The 12,500-nt window shown below is 35.3% G+C and overlaps 1 protein-coding gene across 1 annotated transcript in view; it reads left to right on the top strand.

Moving 5' to 3' along the window:
- Nucleotides 1-7,591, top strand: part of LOC115228293 (protein enabled homolog) — a gene marked incomplete at its 3' end in the record, with an annotated part of 17,660 nt that extends 10,069 nt beyond the window's left edge. Inside the window, exon 4 of the mRNA XM_029798909.1 lies at nt 7,571-7,591. Coding sequence (XP_029654769.1) covers nt 7,571-7,591 — 21 coding nt within the window. The remainder of the gene's footprint in view (nt 1-7,570) is intronic.
- Nucleotides 7,592-12,500: the final 4,909 nt, after the last annotated feature.

Raw genomic sequence — 12,500 nt, 5'->3', positions numbered from 1 at the left:
TAACTTTGGACCCCTGCAAAGCAAAAATAGAACCCAACCTTTCTCACACACACACACACTTATCAAATAACGATGTACTCAGAACCTTTATTGTTTTCCATTCCTGTTCCTTTATCTCGATTCAACCGCAATTCCCATATTCCCTTATTTTATTTTTTTCTTCCATTTCTTATGTATATAAATATTTTCTTATTGCCTTGGTTTGCAATTCAGTTCCTTCGCCGCCCTTACTAACAAAGGGAAACAACCCTTTTGGATTACATAAGAGTTGTGCTCCTTACTTCATCTACCATTCAGCATGTTATTAACTCGGCCTCTCTGTTTTCTGAAATTTCCTGACTTACATTGGTCAAGTGGACCTGCTTGGTGAATGTCCATAATTTGGTGGTTGCTTGTTTTGTTATTCTATTATTCACTTCCGTCTTTAGACTATGGCCATGCTGGAGCACCACTCTTAACATACCCTCGTTAATTTTCCGTTAGTCAAAGTGGTGAGCTGGCGGACTCATTAGCATGTGCCACAGAATGTCTCGTGGCATTTCTTCCAACTCTTTTCCATTCTGAGTTCAAATCCAGCCAAGGTCAACTTTGCCTTTCTTTGTTTCGAGGTCAATAAAATAAGTACCAGTTGAAAACTGGGGTCAATGTAATTGACTTACCCCCTCCTCTGCACTTGCTGGCTTTGTACCAGAATTTGAAGTTATCATCATCATCATCATCATTATTATTATTATTATTATTATTATTATTATTATTGAGTGAGAGAGCAGTTCATGCCATCAAAGTGACACTGGGGTAAAATATACGAAGCCCAATATACCCATCATGACTACCCGTCTGATAAAGGTACACCAGGCACATGCATCACAACCATATGTGCGCGACATGGTGATCTCATATCAAGATAAACAGCACATGACCTTGCAGGTGGGGCCCAGTTAGAATTTTCTTCAGGTTGAGTAGCCCATCCCGCTCAAAAGGTCCCTGAATAAGGGTTGTTTAAGGATGTTGAACGAAACACCCATGTTTCCAGAGGTGAATTATTCAAACCCCAAAGAATCCCTCTCAACACATGGCTATGATGCTCCCCCACTACTTCTGCTCGTGATCAGAGATGCACATATCGTCAGCCACTAAGGGACATGCTCAACTGGTTAAGGTCAAACAACTGACAAGCAAATCTGTGGTATTGAGCAGAATATTTGCTGTAGCCCATCTTTTATACCAAGACAAAATAATGTACATGATAACACTTCCAATCAGTTAAGATCAGAAGCCATGAGAGCCACTGCCTGGTACTGCATCAGGGCAATTATTATGATTGTTATTATTATTATTATTATTATTATTATTATTACAAGGTTTGGTAAAATTGATGTAGACTTAACTGATGAGAACCCCGTCAATTTTGAAAAATTGTTTAAGGCTAATCATCGTTTTTAAGGCAGCAAGCTGGCAGAATCGTTAGCATGCAAGGCAAAATGCTTAATTGTATTCTGTCTGCCACTATGTTCTGAGTTCAAATTCCACCACGGTCAACTTTGTCTTTCATCCTTTAGGGGTCAATATAATTGACTGGCTTCCTCCCCGCAAATTCTAAGCCCTGTGCCCTTAGCAGAAAGGATTATTATCATTATTATTATTATCATTATCATCATCATCATTATTATTATTATTACTATTATTATTATTATTATTATCATCATCATCATTATTACTATTATTATTATTATTACTATTATTATTATCATCATCATCATCATCATCATCATCATCATCATCATTATTATTATTATTATTATTATTATTATTGTTATTATTATCATCATCATTATTATTATTATCATCATTATCATCATCATTATTATTATCATCATCATTATTATTACTATTATCATCCTTACTATTATTATCATCATCATCATCATCATCATCATCATTATTATTATTCTCTCAGGCTCGATAAATTAAGTACCACTTGCACACTGGGGCCGATGTAATCAACTAGGCCCCTCTGCCAAAATTACAGGCCTTGTGCCTATAGTAGAAAGTATTATTATTATTATTATTATTGTTGTTTCTATAAACAAAGTGCTGAGGTATATTTCATTTGGTTCGTCACATTTGGAGTTCAAATTCTGCAAAGATCGACTTTTGCCTTTCATCCTTTTGTGGTCTATAAATTAAGGACCAGTCAAATTCTGGGGGTCAATGTGATTGACTGTCCCCCTCCCCTCAAATTTCAGTCCTTGTGCTTATAGTAGAAAGGAGTATTATTATTATTACCATCATCATCATCATCATCATTATTATTATTATTATTAGTGATTTAAAAAAAAAAATATTTTCAGTGATTTCACATTTTTTTTAGTTTTTTTTTTTTAAATGTTTTTATTATTTATTTATTTAATTTTTTTTCTTCTGTTCTATTACGATAGGAAAAGTGGTTTGATTTCGGTTCAATCCCCAGTAAAGCTGCTGAATACATCATTATAAATAAATAAATAAAAACAACAAATATAATGAATAAAAGAAAACCCCTACTTCTAAACCTTAACAAGGAAAACACCCCATACCTTATCCGCATACACATATACATATGTCTATATATATATATATATATATATATATATACTTTATAATTAGGGTTCAGCAAAGATTTGCTTCACCACATACCGAAGTTTAGAAATTGCAGTCAAAAACCTTAGCTATTTCTTCTACTTTAAAAGGGACTCCCAGAAAAACCAAAGTACTTGAAAACAATCCACACAGGCAAAGAGGAAAAATAGCGAAAATCAATCCATATTTGGTTACCCACATACGCGCGTTTCGGAATTAGGTCGGTATAAAGAATATAGAATTATACTTTACCCAACCATTTTCGACTCATCAGCATGGGATTCCAACAATATTAAATTTGAAGGCACTGGAATATATCTCTCCACCTAACGGTATCAGACAGATCATATTCAGTACTAGCCCGCCAAGTTCAAAATACGGATGAAAGTTCATCACCTTCTCTGCCCATTAGCGTGTGTTGCCAAGATGCTACTGAGAGAAACTGTAGTTTGTTATCAGGAAGAAAAATTCCATTATCAATAACTAGCAGTACCGCCCGGCGTTGCTCGGGTTTGTAAGGGAAACAACTATATAAGCATTTTTAGAGAGTTACTTCCCTTATATAACCCGAGCAAAAATCATTAAAAATGCGGAAAAATGATGGTAAATTTTTTTTTAAATCGTAGACTCATCGTAGACGTGAGCTAATACCTAGAAGGGCTCGATATGAATGACGACTATAAGATACCCGCTTTTGGTTAAACTGCACCGCAAAATGTGGGAGTAGTTAGGAATCTAAATCGGAGGAGACAGAGTCTCACACACACAACTTCAATTTTATATATAACGATAACAAAGGGTAAAGATATTTAATTAAGAAGTAATCAGTAATTTCACCAAGTAGAATTCGGCATGAAAAAGGTCTTTTTCATGCCCATTATATATATATTATATATGTGTGTGTGTGTGTGTATGTTTACATGTGTATGACTATGCCTATTCATATTTGTGTATATACCTGTCTATATATATATTCATATTTATGTATATGCATGTATATACACACACACATGAATACACATGTACATAATTGTATATATATATATACACGCATAAATACATGTATATATATATATACACGCATATACATAAGCATGAATATATATTTATGTATAAATATATCTTATAGATATTTATATATATATGTGTGTGTATGTGTCTGTGTGTATTGATGCACATATATCTACATATATATATATGTTCGTGCATTTAGAGTTATGTGTGTATATATATTTATATATATATATATATATATATATACATAGACATACATATATATATAAATAAATAAATATATATCTACAAATAAAAAATATATATATATAACATAAATATTATATAAAATAAATATATATATATATATATATATATATATATATACAATCAAATAAATATAATATAATATCTATATATATATATATATATATATATATATATATATATATATATATATATATATATATATATATAATGTTCTAAGACAAGTTTAATTAATAGTTAGAAAACTTATAACCTTACAAACACATTATCATCTCATCCAATTAGAAGCAATAATTATCATTAATTAACTTTGCAAATTTTTGAGTAAAAATGGAGAAATGTTTTCCGATTTTTTTCTTTTTTTTATATTTTGATTTCATAAATAAAAAAAAATGTAATTAACAGTTTTTATTTCATCTTATTATTTACAAATATATTTTATATATACCCATCAAAAGTAGTTTCATGGCTACATATGTCTGTGTGCGTTTGTGTATATATATCACGTTAGAGCTAATGTACCGTTTATCCTGGTTTTCAGTGAGAAACCTTGCCAACTGGAAGAAAATCATTAATCCAACTCTTCTAACAGGAAACCTTAGGTCTCAGAATGAGACTTGAAATGTAATTTATGTAAGATGAATGAATGCGTTTGTATACAAATGTATGTATAATAGGTATGTGTGTGTGCATGCATGCATATCGTTGCTATTATGCAAATGTGTCATAAGTACAAAATGTTGCTTTTTCAGAAAAGGGAAAAATAGTTTTACCATTCCATAGTAAAACCGTTATACTACACTTTGACAATGTTTGATATCTTGGCATCTGAGGCAGCTGGAGATATGATAGTTTTCACTTTCTCATCAGACTATCATCTCTTCGGCCCCATGAAAGAGGGTTTGAGAGGCAAACATTATTCCAGTGACGAGGAAGGGAAAACTCTAGTGAAGAAGTGGGTCAAAGAACAGTCAACAGAATTTTTACGGGGCAGGGATAGATGCTCTCATTCGAAGGTGGAACATTGCTATTGAGAGAAACGGTGACTATGTTGAGAGGTAGGGATGTGATCCACAGAGGACCAGCTTCATTTTGATGTAGGATACATGTTCCTGAGTTGGCAATTATACCTGTCCTAAACAAAAGGGAATTATCTTTTGACTCACCCTCGTATATATGTGTGTATATTTATTTGTGTGTGAGTGTTTGTGTGTGTGTGTGTGTGTGTTGTGTGTGTGCTAAGGAGGAGATCAATAGCTGTTTGTGGCGCCCTCTAGTGATGAAAGGAGGAAGAATAAGTCAGTTGAAATAGCTGGATGAGTGAGTGGTACAAACATGGGTCAATTTACTGAAAAATTACAATAGGTGCAGGATTGGCTGTGTGGTAAGTAGCTTGTTTACTAACCACATGGTTCCGGGTTCAGTCCCACTGCGTGGCACCTTGGGCAAGTGTCTTCTACTATAGCCTCGGGCCGACCAAAGCCTTGTGAGTGGATTTGGTAGACGGAAACTGAAAGGAGCCCATCATATAAATGTGTATATATATATATATATAAATATATATATATATATGTGTGTGTGTGTGTATGTTTGTGTGTCTGTGTTTGTCCCCCCCTAGCATTGTATATATGTACATATATATATATATATATATCGTATATATGTACATATATATATATATATATGTGTGTATATGTTTGTGTGTCTGTGTTTGTCCCCCCTAGCATTGCTTGACAACCGATGCTGGTGTGTTTATCTCCCTGTTACTTAGTGATTCTGCAAAAGAGACTGATATAATAAGTACTGGGCTTACAAAAAAAAGATAAGTCCCGGGGTCGAGTTGCTCGATTAAAGGCGGTGCTCCAGCATGGCCGTAGTCAAACGACTGAAACGAGTAAAAATAAAAAAAAGAGAAATACAAAAACATGTAAGGAATTAAAAAAATAATAGACATGTCTAGCACTATGACCTGGCGTTGCTGGGTCTAGTGCTAGTCGTGCGTATGTGGTCTTTCATGAAAATCCCTCTCTCTTGTCATTGACTTGATCTAACTCGTTAATTATTCCCTGCATTTCTCAAATCAAAAAAGCTTGCACGTTTGGTGTGATACATAACAAAGGGAGGGAAATGCAGAGTTTTAAAGAGTTATTTCCCTTGCCATGGTTTAATACCCTTAGATTAAACTGCTGGAGTGAGTTACATCCCTTGTATTAAATACTGAACATAAGGGGTCAGTTTATCGATTTTTTTCCTAATGGCTTTGCGGGGTGACTGGGGAGATGTAAAGATGTGCACGACCACCCTTGGACGGTTTTGAATGACCATGGAAAGTGCGAGCCCTCTAACTGAAAAATTGTGGATTTGTATAAAGGACATGCACGCATACACACACAGATGGACATTTTGCCATTTATATATAGAGAGATGTATCAACTGGTTTAATCCACCATACAAGAAGTTTCTGTGACCAAACTTGCGACCAACTTTTTGTTTCTGTGACCAACTTTTTTAATTTTACAAAATAAAAAAAAACTTTCACCTATTACAAATTATTTAATCAAATTTTGATCTAAAAATTTTACCTGCAAAGTTACAAACCAATAACTGCAAGTTTAAAAAGGTGAGTCAGTTGAAATGGATGGAGGAGTGAGTGGTTCAAACGTAGGTCAATTTAATGTAAAATTACAATATGCAAAAACATGTAAGGAATTAAAAAAAATAATAGACATAATGTATCGACTGGTTTAATCCACCATACAAAAAGTTCCTGTGACCAAATTGTTTTTTTTAATTTTACAAAAAAAAAAAAAAAAATTTCCTATTACAAATTATTTAAGACAAATCCAATCAATTATTGATCTCAAATTTTTCCTGCGAAGTTACAAATCAATAACTGCAAGTCTTAAAAATAAAGAAAATGCCATGTTTTGAAAATTTACCATAAACACTTCGCCATAAGGGAAATTTGTCATAGGGAATTTCACCATAAAAGGAGGTACACAAATGAAGGGTAAAGTAAAAAAATTCATTTTGAAGAAACGACCTTTCTCTAATTGGTAAGTTAATTGATGAAGTTGGCATTCTCAGAAAACAGCTAATTTTTTCATTTTTTGTATTTTTTTACAATTTATTGTTTGTTTTTGTGGTAAATTTTCCCTACAGAACTAATGTTTATGGTGAAATTTCCTATGACCAGAAAACCCATACAGGGGTGGGCGGGTAGGATTCCAGAATGATTATTTTTTTTATTACAGGAAAAGAAGGATTTTGGATGTAGAAAGTTATGAACTGGGTGGTGGAGGAGGGCAGGGTGATTGCACACGATGTTGGTACCCAAAGGAGAAAAGATAAGGGTAAGGGAGAGGATGATTGGGGACAGAGTACATTGTGGGATCTGGGTGGTGCACTCACTTTGGGTACCAAGAAGAGGAAAGATAAGGGTGAGGTGTAAGAGAAGGGAGGAAGCATGAGACAACCAACCAGCCCACCAAATCAACTAACCAACTGACTAGTCAACCAACTCTGAGAAGCAGAGGCCACACTAGTATCAAAGAGGGTGAGAGACTATCTGAGGACCTCTGCGTCCATTGTCCGTTTTAATGCTGTCCATTTTAAGATGGGCCGCTCCCCCTGACTTGTCCACATACCGGTTTCAGCCAGTTTAATCATGTTGTTCTTTTTGTGTCTACAGATGTCGCCAGCGGAGTCCGATGTAAGTTTTACATGATTTCACTATTGTCTTGTCGTCACACTGTGTGTGTTCTGTGTGTGTGTGTGGCGGGTGGGGTGTGTGTAATGTGTATGTGTGTGTGTATACATGTGTGTATATGTGTGTGCGCCTGTACATATATATGTTTGTGTGTGGTGTGTATATATATATATATATATATATATGTATGTATGTATGTATGTATGTACATATGTGTGTGTATACATATATGTATATGTGTGTGCATGTGTGTGTGTGTATATATATATATGTATTGTGTGTATATTTGTATATGTACATATGAATATATATACATATATATGTGTGTGTATATATATATATATGTGTGTGTGTGGGTGTGTTTATATGTATGTATTTGCATATATTCATGCATATAAGTGTGTGTATGCATATCTGTTTGTGTGCATATATATGTCTGTTTTTCTGTGTGTCTATATATGTGTGTGTATATAATATATATATTGTTTGAATATCTCATATAGAAATACAAAATAGCTACATATTACACACATACATGCATATATATGTATATATATGTGGTATATATATATATATGCATGTATATATATATGTATATATATATATATATATACATATATATATATACATATGTATACATATGTACTTATATATATATATATATATATATGTCTCGTCTGGCACCTGTGTCGGTGGCACGTAAAAAGCACCCACTGCATTCACGGAGTGGCTGGTGTTAGGAAGGGCATCCAGCTGTAGAAACATTGCCACATCAGACTGGAGCCTGGTGCAGCCTCCTGGCTTCCCAGACCCCGGTTGAACCATCCAACCCATGCCAGCATGGAAAGCGGATGCTAGATGATGATGACGATGATGATATAATGGACTCTCTCCTCAAAGATGATCTCTGAACACTCCGCTTTTGCCAAATGACTTGATCCCTATAAACAAGTGATTTGTTTATAGGGGTCACATGTTCCGGCCCTTCCTTAGCTCACCCCTTCCATCAAATTGATGCTGTCAAACTGATGGTGCACCGTGTACCATGCATCTAGTGTTGAAGTGCAACGTGTGGTGTAGTGTTTTGCTCAAGAACACAACACACCCCCCGGTGTAGGAATTGAAACCACGACCTCGCGATCGTGTGTGCAACACCCTGACCCCTATGCTATGTGTCCTCAAACAGTGGCAGGATAGTCTCAAGGGAGCTGAACAGCAGAAGGTCTTCAGAGAAGAAAGAAACCCCTATCTTAGACAAGTGTTTCGACCCTTAATTTCCTACACCTTGCAGGGACCAAGGTGCATCCGGGTCATGACTCTTGGGTGCCCTTCAGCTGACTCATCTCAGCCACTTGGATATCGGTGACCCCTGCACTTGAAACCCCCTGGAGATTTCATCCAGTTGGAACTAGTTTGAAATTCATACATAAATAAAAAATAATGTTGGTTGTCATGGTAACAGTGAAATGTCAAGGCAATGCCAGCGTCATGGAAACTGGATCAAGCTCCAGCCCGTAGCCTTCGGAGAGATTTTTATATATTCTTTCCTTCTTTAACTTGTTTCAGATGTTTGACTGTGGCCATGCTGGGGCACCGCCTTGAAGGGATTCAGTCAAACGGATCGACCCCAGGGCTTATTTACTTTTTTAAGCCTACTACTTATTCTATCAGTCTCTTTGGTGAACTGTTAAGTTATGGGGATGTAAACACACCAACACCGGTTGTCAAGCGGTAATGGGGGACTAACACAGACACACACACAGCTATATCAATACATACATTCATGTATATATATATAATATATATATATTATATATATATGTATGTATATATATATATATACATGCACATACATGCATATGTATACATTAATATATATATAAATACACACACATAGGCACAGGTGTGGCTGTGTGGTAAGAAGCTTGCTTGTCAACCACATTGTTCTGGGTTCAATCCCACTGCGTGGCACCTTGGTCAAGTGTCTTCTTCTATATCTTTGGATCGACCAAATACTTGGCAGTGGATTTGGTAGATGGAAACAGAAAGAAGCTCATTGTATATATTATATATATATATATATACACACACACACGCACGTACATATATCCATATATATATATTATATATATATATATATATATACATGCATATATATATATGTATACATACATGCATATATAAATATATTTATAGAAATACACCTACCCATACTCATACACACCCCGCACATATATGTATATATGTATGTCTATATATATACACGCATGTATATTTTGTTGTGTCTAGGAAATCTTGTAAGCCAAATACAAAACAAGAATGTATATATATATATATATATTAATATATATATATATATATATATATATATATATAAACACATAAGATTATTTACACACACACGCATACACACATATGTTTGTGTGTTCATGATTGTGTTACAATTCCATTGAGAATTCGCTTGAAAATCTATACCTGTATAGAAAAAGTGATATATATATATACATACATACATACATACACACAAGCAAAAATGCTGATGAAATTTTCTAGAAGCAACATAGGGTATGTTTTTTTTTGTCTCAGCTTCTCTTGACATCAATATATCGCTTCATCCCCATAATAATAATGATAATAATAATAATAATAATAATAATGATAATAATAATGATGATGATAATAATAATAATAATGATAATAATAATAATGATGATAATAATAATGATAATGATGATATAATAATGATAATAATAATGATAATAATAATAATGATAATAATGATGATAATATATAGAATGTTTGTCTCTTAGGGGTGGCCAGGGCTATCAGCAGGCTTCTAAGCTCTTGAAAGACTGCTGGAAACTTGTGGATACCCAAGGTTATCGGTAGTAACCCGCTATCCACATAAAACCTGAGATAAACCAAAATAATAATAATGATAATAATTATTATTATCATTATTATCATTGAGTGAGAGAGCAGTGCATGCCATCAAAGTGACACTGGGGTACAAATGTACAAAGCCCAGTATACCCATCATGACTACCCGTCTGATAAGGGTACACTAGGCACATGCATCACAACCATATGTGCGCGAAATGGCGATCTCATATCAAGATAAATAGCACATGACCTTGCAGGTGGGGCCCAGTTAGAATTTTGTTCTGGTCGAGTAACCCATCCCGCTCAAAAGGTCCCTGAATAAGGGTTGTTTAAGGATGTTGAATGAAACACCCATGTTTCCAGAGGTGAATTATCCAAACCCCAAAGAATCCCTCTCAACACATGGCTATGATGCTCCCCCACTACTTCTGCTCATGATCAGAGATGCACATATCGTCAGCCACCAAGGGACATGCTCAACTGGTTAAGGTCAAACAACTGACAAGCAAATCTGTGGTATTGAGCAGAATATTTGCTGTAGCCCATCTTTTATACCAAGACAAAACAATGTACATGATAACACTTCCAATCAGTTAAGATCAGAAGCCATGAAGAGCACTGCCTGGTACTGTATCAGGGCATTTATTATTATTATTATTATATTATTATTATTATTATTATTGCTAAAGCTGTTGTGATTGTCATTGTGGCTGGAAAGCTATTAGGCCTTGATAAAAGCAATCTGTTTTATGGGTCCAAACTGCGCCTGTTGTAGAGTTCTATGTGTTGTTCAATACCCACCCCCGTCATTTCCTCACCTTTCACCCCCCTGGGACTGCTGCTGCTGTTGTTGTTATTGTTGTTGTTGTTGCTGATGACGTTTTTGTTGTTTAACCCCAGGTCAGTCCCGATCCTGACAGACCTATGATCAAAGACAGCCCAGCTGTGACCATCCCATCATTTATTTAGACATAGTGTATCTAGGACTACGTTATCGAATGTATAATAGTATTAGTGGCTATAGATGTTGTTGTTATTATTTAGTCCCTAGTCAGTCCTTATTCAGACAGACCTATGATCAAAGACGTTCCAACTATGACCATCTCACCTCTTATTCTGATACAATGCATTTAAAATAAAATTGTAATGAGATACTGGGGTGGAATTGTAATAGAAGACTAACACTAACTTTACCTTTCATTGTTGTGGGGTGGATAAAATAAAATAAAGTAGCAGTAATATACTGGGGTAGATATCATAAAGTGTCACCCACTCCAAATTTCTGACCCTGGGGCTCATTATTGTTTTTGTTGTTCTTACTGTTGTTCTTGTTGTCTTGCTTGTGTGATGGGGATGCTTTTAATGAATACATCTACAAATGTGGTGCTTTTTAAGGACACCCAGAGGAAGCCTTTTAGGTGGGGGCCCACACCACTGTTTGATCCTTGAACCTTATCTTCCATTGGTTTTGTATTTATATTTTTGAATATATATATAATATATATATATATATATATATATCAACGTGATCACCGTGACCGACCAGGCTATCAGATGTTGTTTGTTACACATCGCTGGTCACAATGCGCTTTGCATTGTTTTAGTCTTCAGATAACGCCACCCAGCTGGCTAAGGGAACAGGCCAACAGAAGAAAGAGTGGGAGAAAGAGTGGTGAAAGAGTACAGCAGGGATCACCACCAGCCCCTGCCGGAGCCTTGTGAAGCTTAAGGTGTTTTTGCTCAATAAACACTCACAACGCCCGGTCTGGGAATCGAAACCACGATCCTACGACGGCGGGTCCGCAGCCCTAACCACTGGGCCATTGCACCTCCACAGACACACACACGCACTCACATATATATATATATGTATATATCTTGTGATATAAATTTGAATTTGTGGTACAGCGAAAAGGAGGGCTATAAATTCCAGTTCTGAAGCTGCAGGGGGTGGGGGCCACTAGGTAGCTTCGAATAAATGGGAGCAGACTAAAGGGTTATTGGTATTTGGATGCAAGATGGGCTTGTT

The sequence above is a fragment of the Octopus sinensis genome, unplaced genomic scaffold, assembly GCF_006345805.1.
Source record: "Octopus sinensis unplaced genomic scaffold, ASM634580v1 Contig10151, whole genome shotgun sequence".
NCBI classification, from domain to species: domain Eukaryota; kingdom Metazoa; phylum Mollusca; class Cephalopoda; order Octopoda; family Octopodidae; genus Octopus; species Octopus sinensis.
Note: the sequence above shows the minus strand (reverse complement) of the source record. Positions and strands in the feature narration are given on the sequence as shown.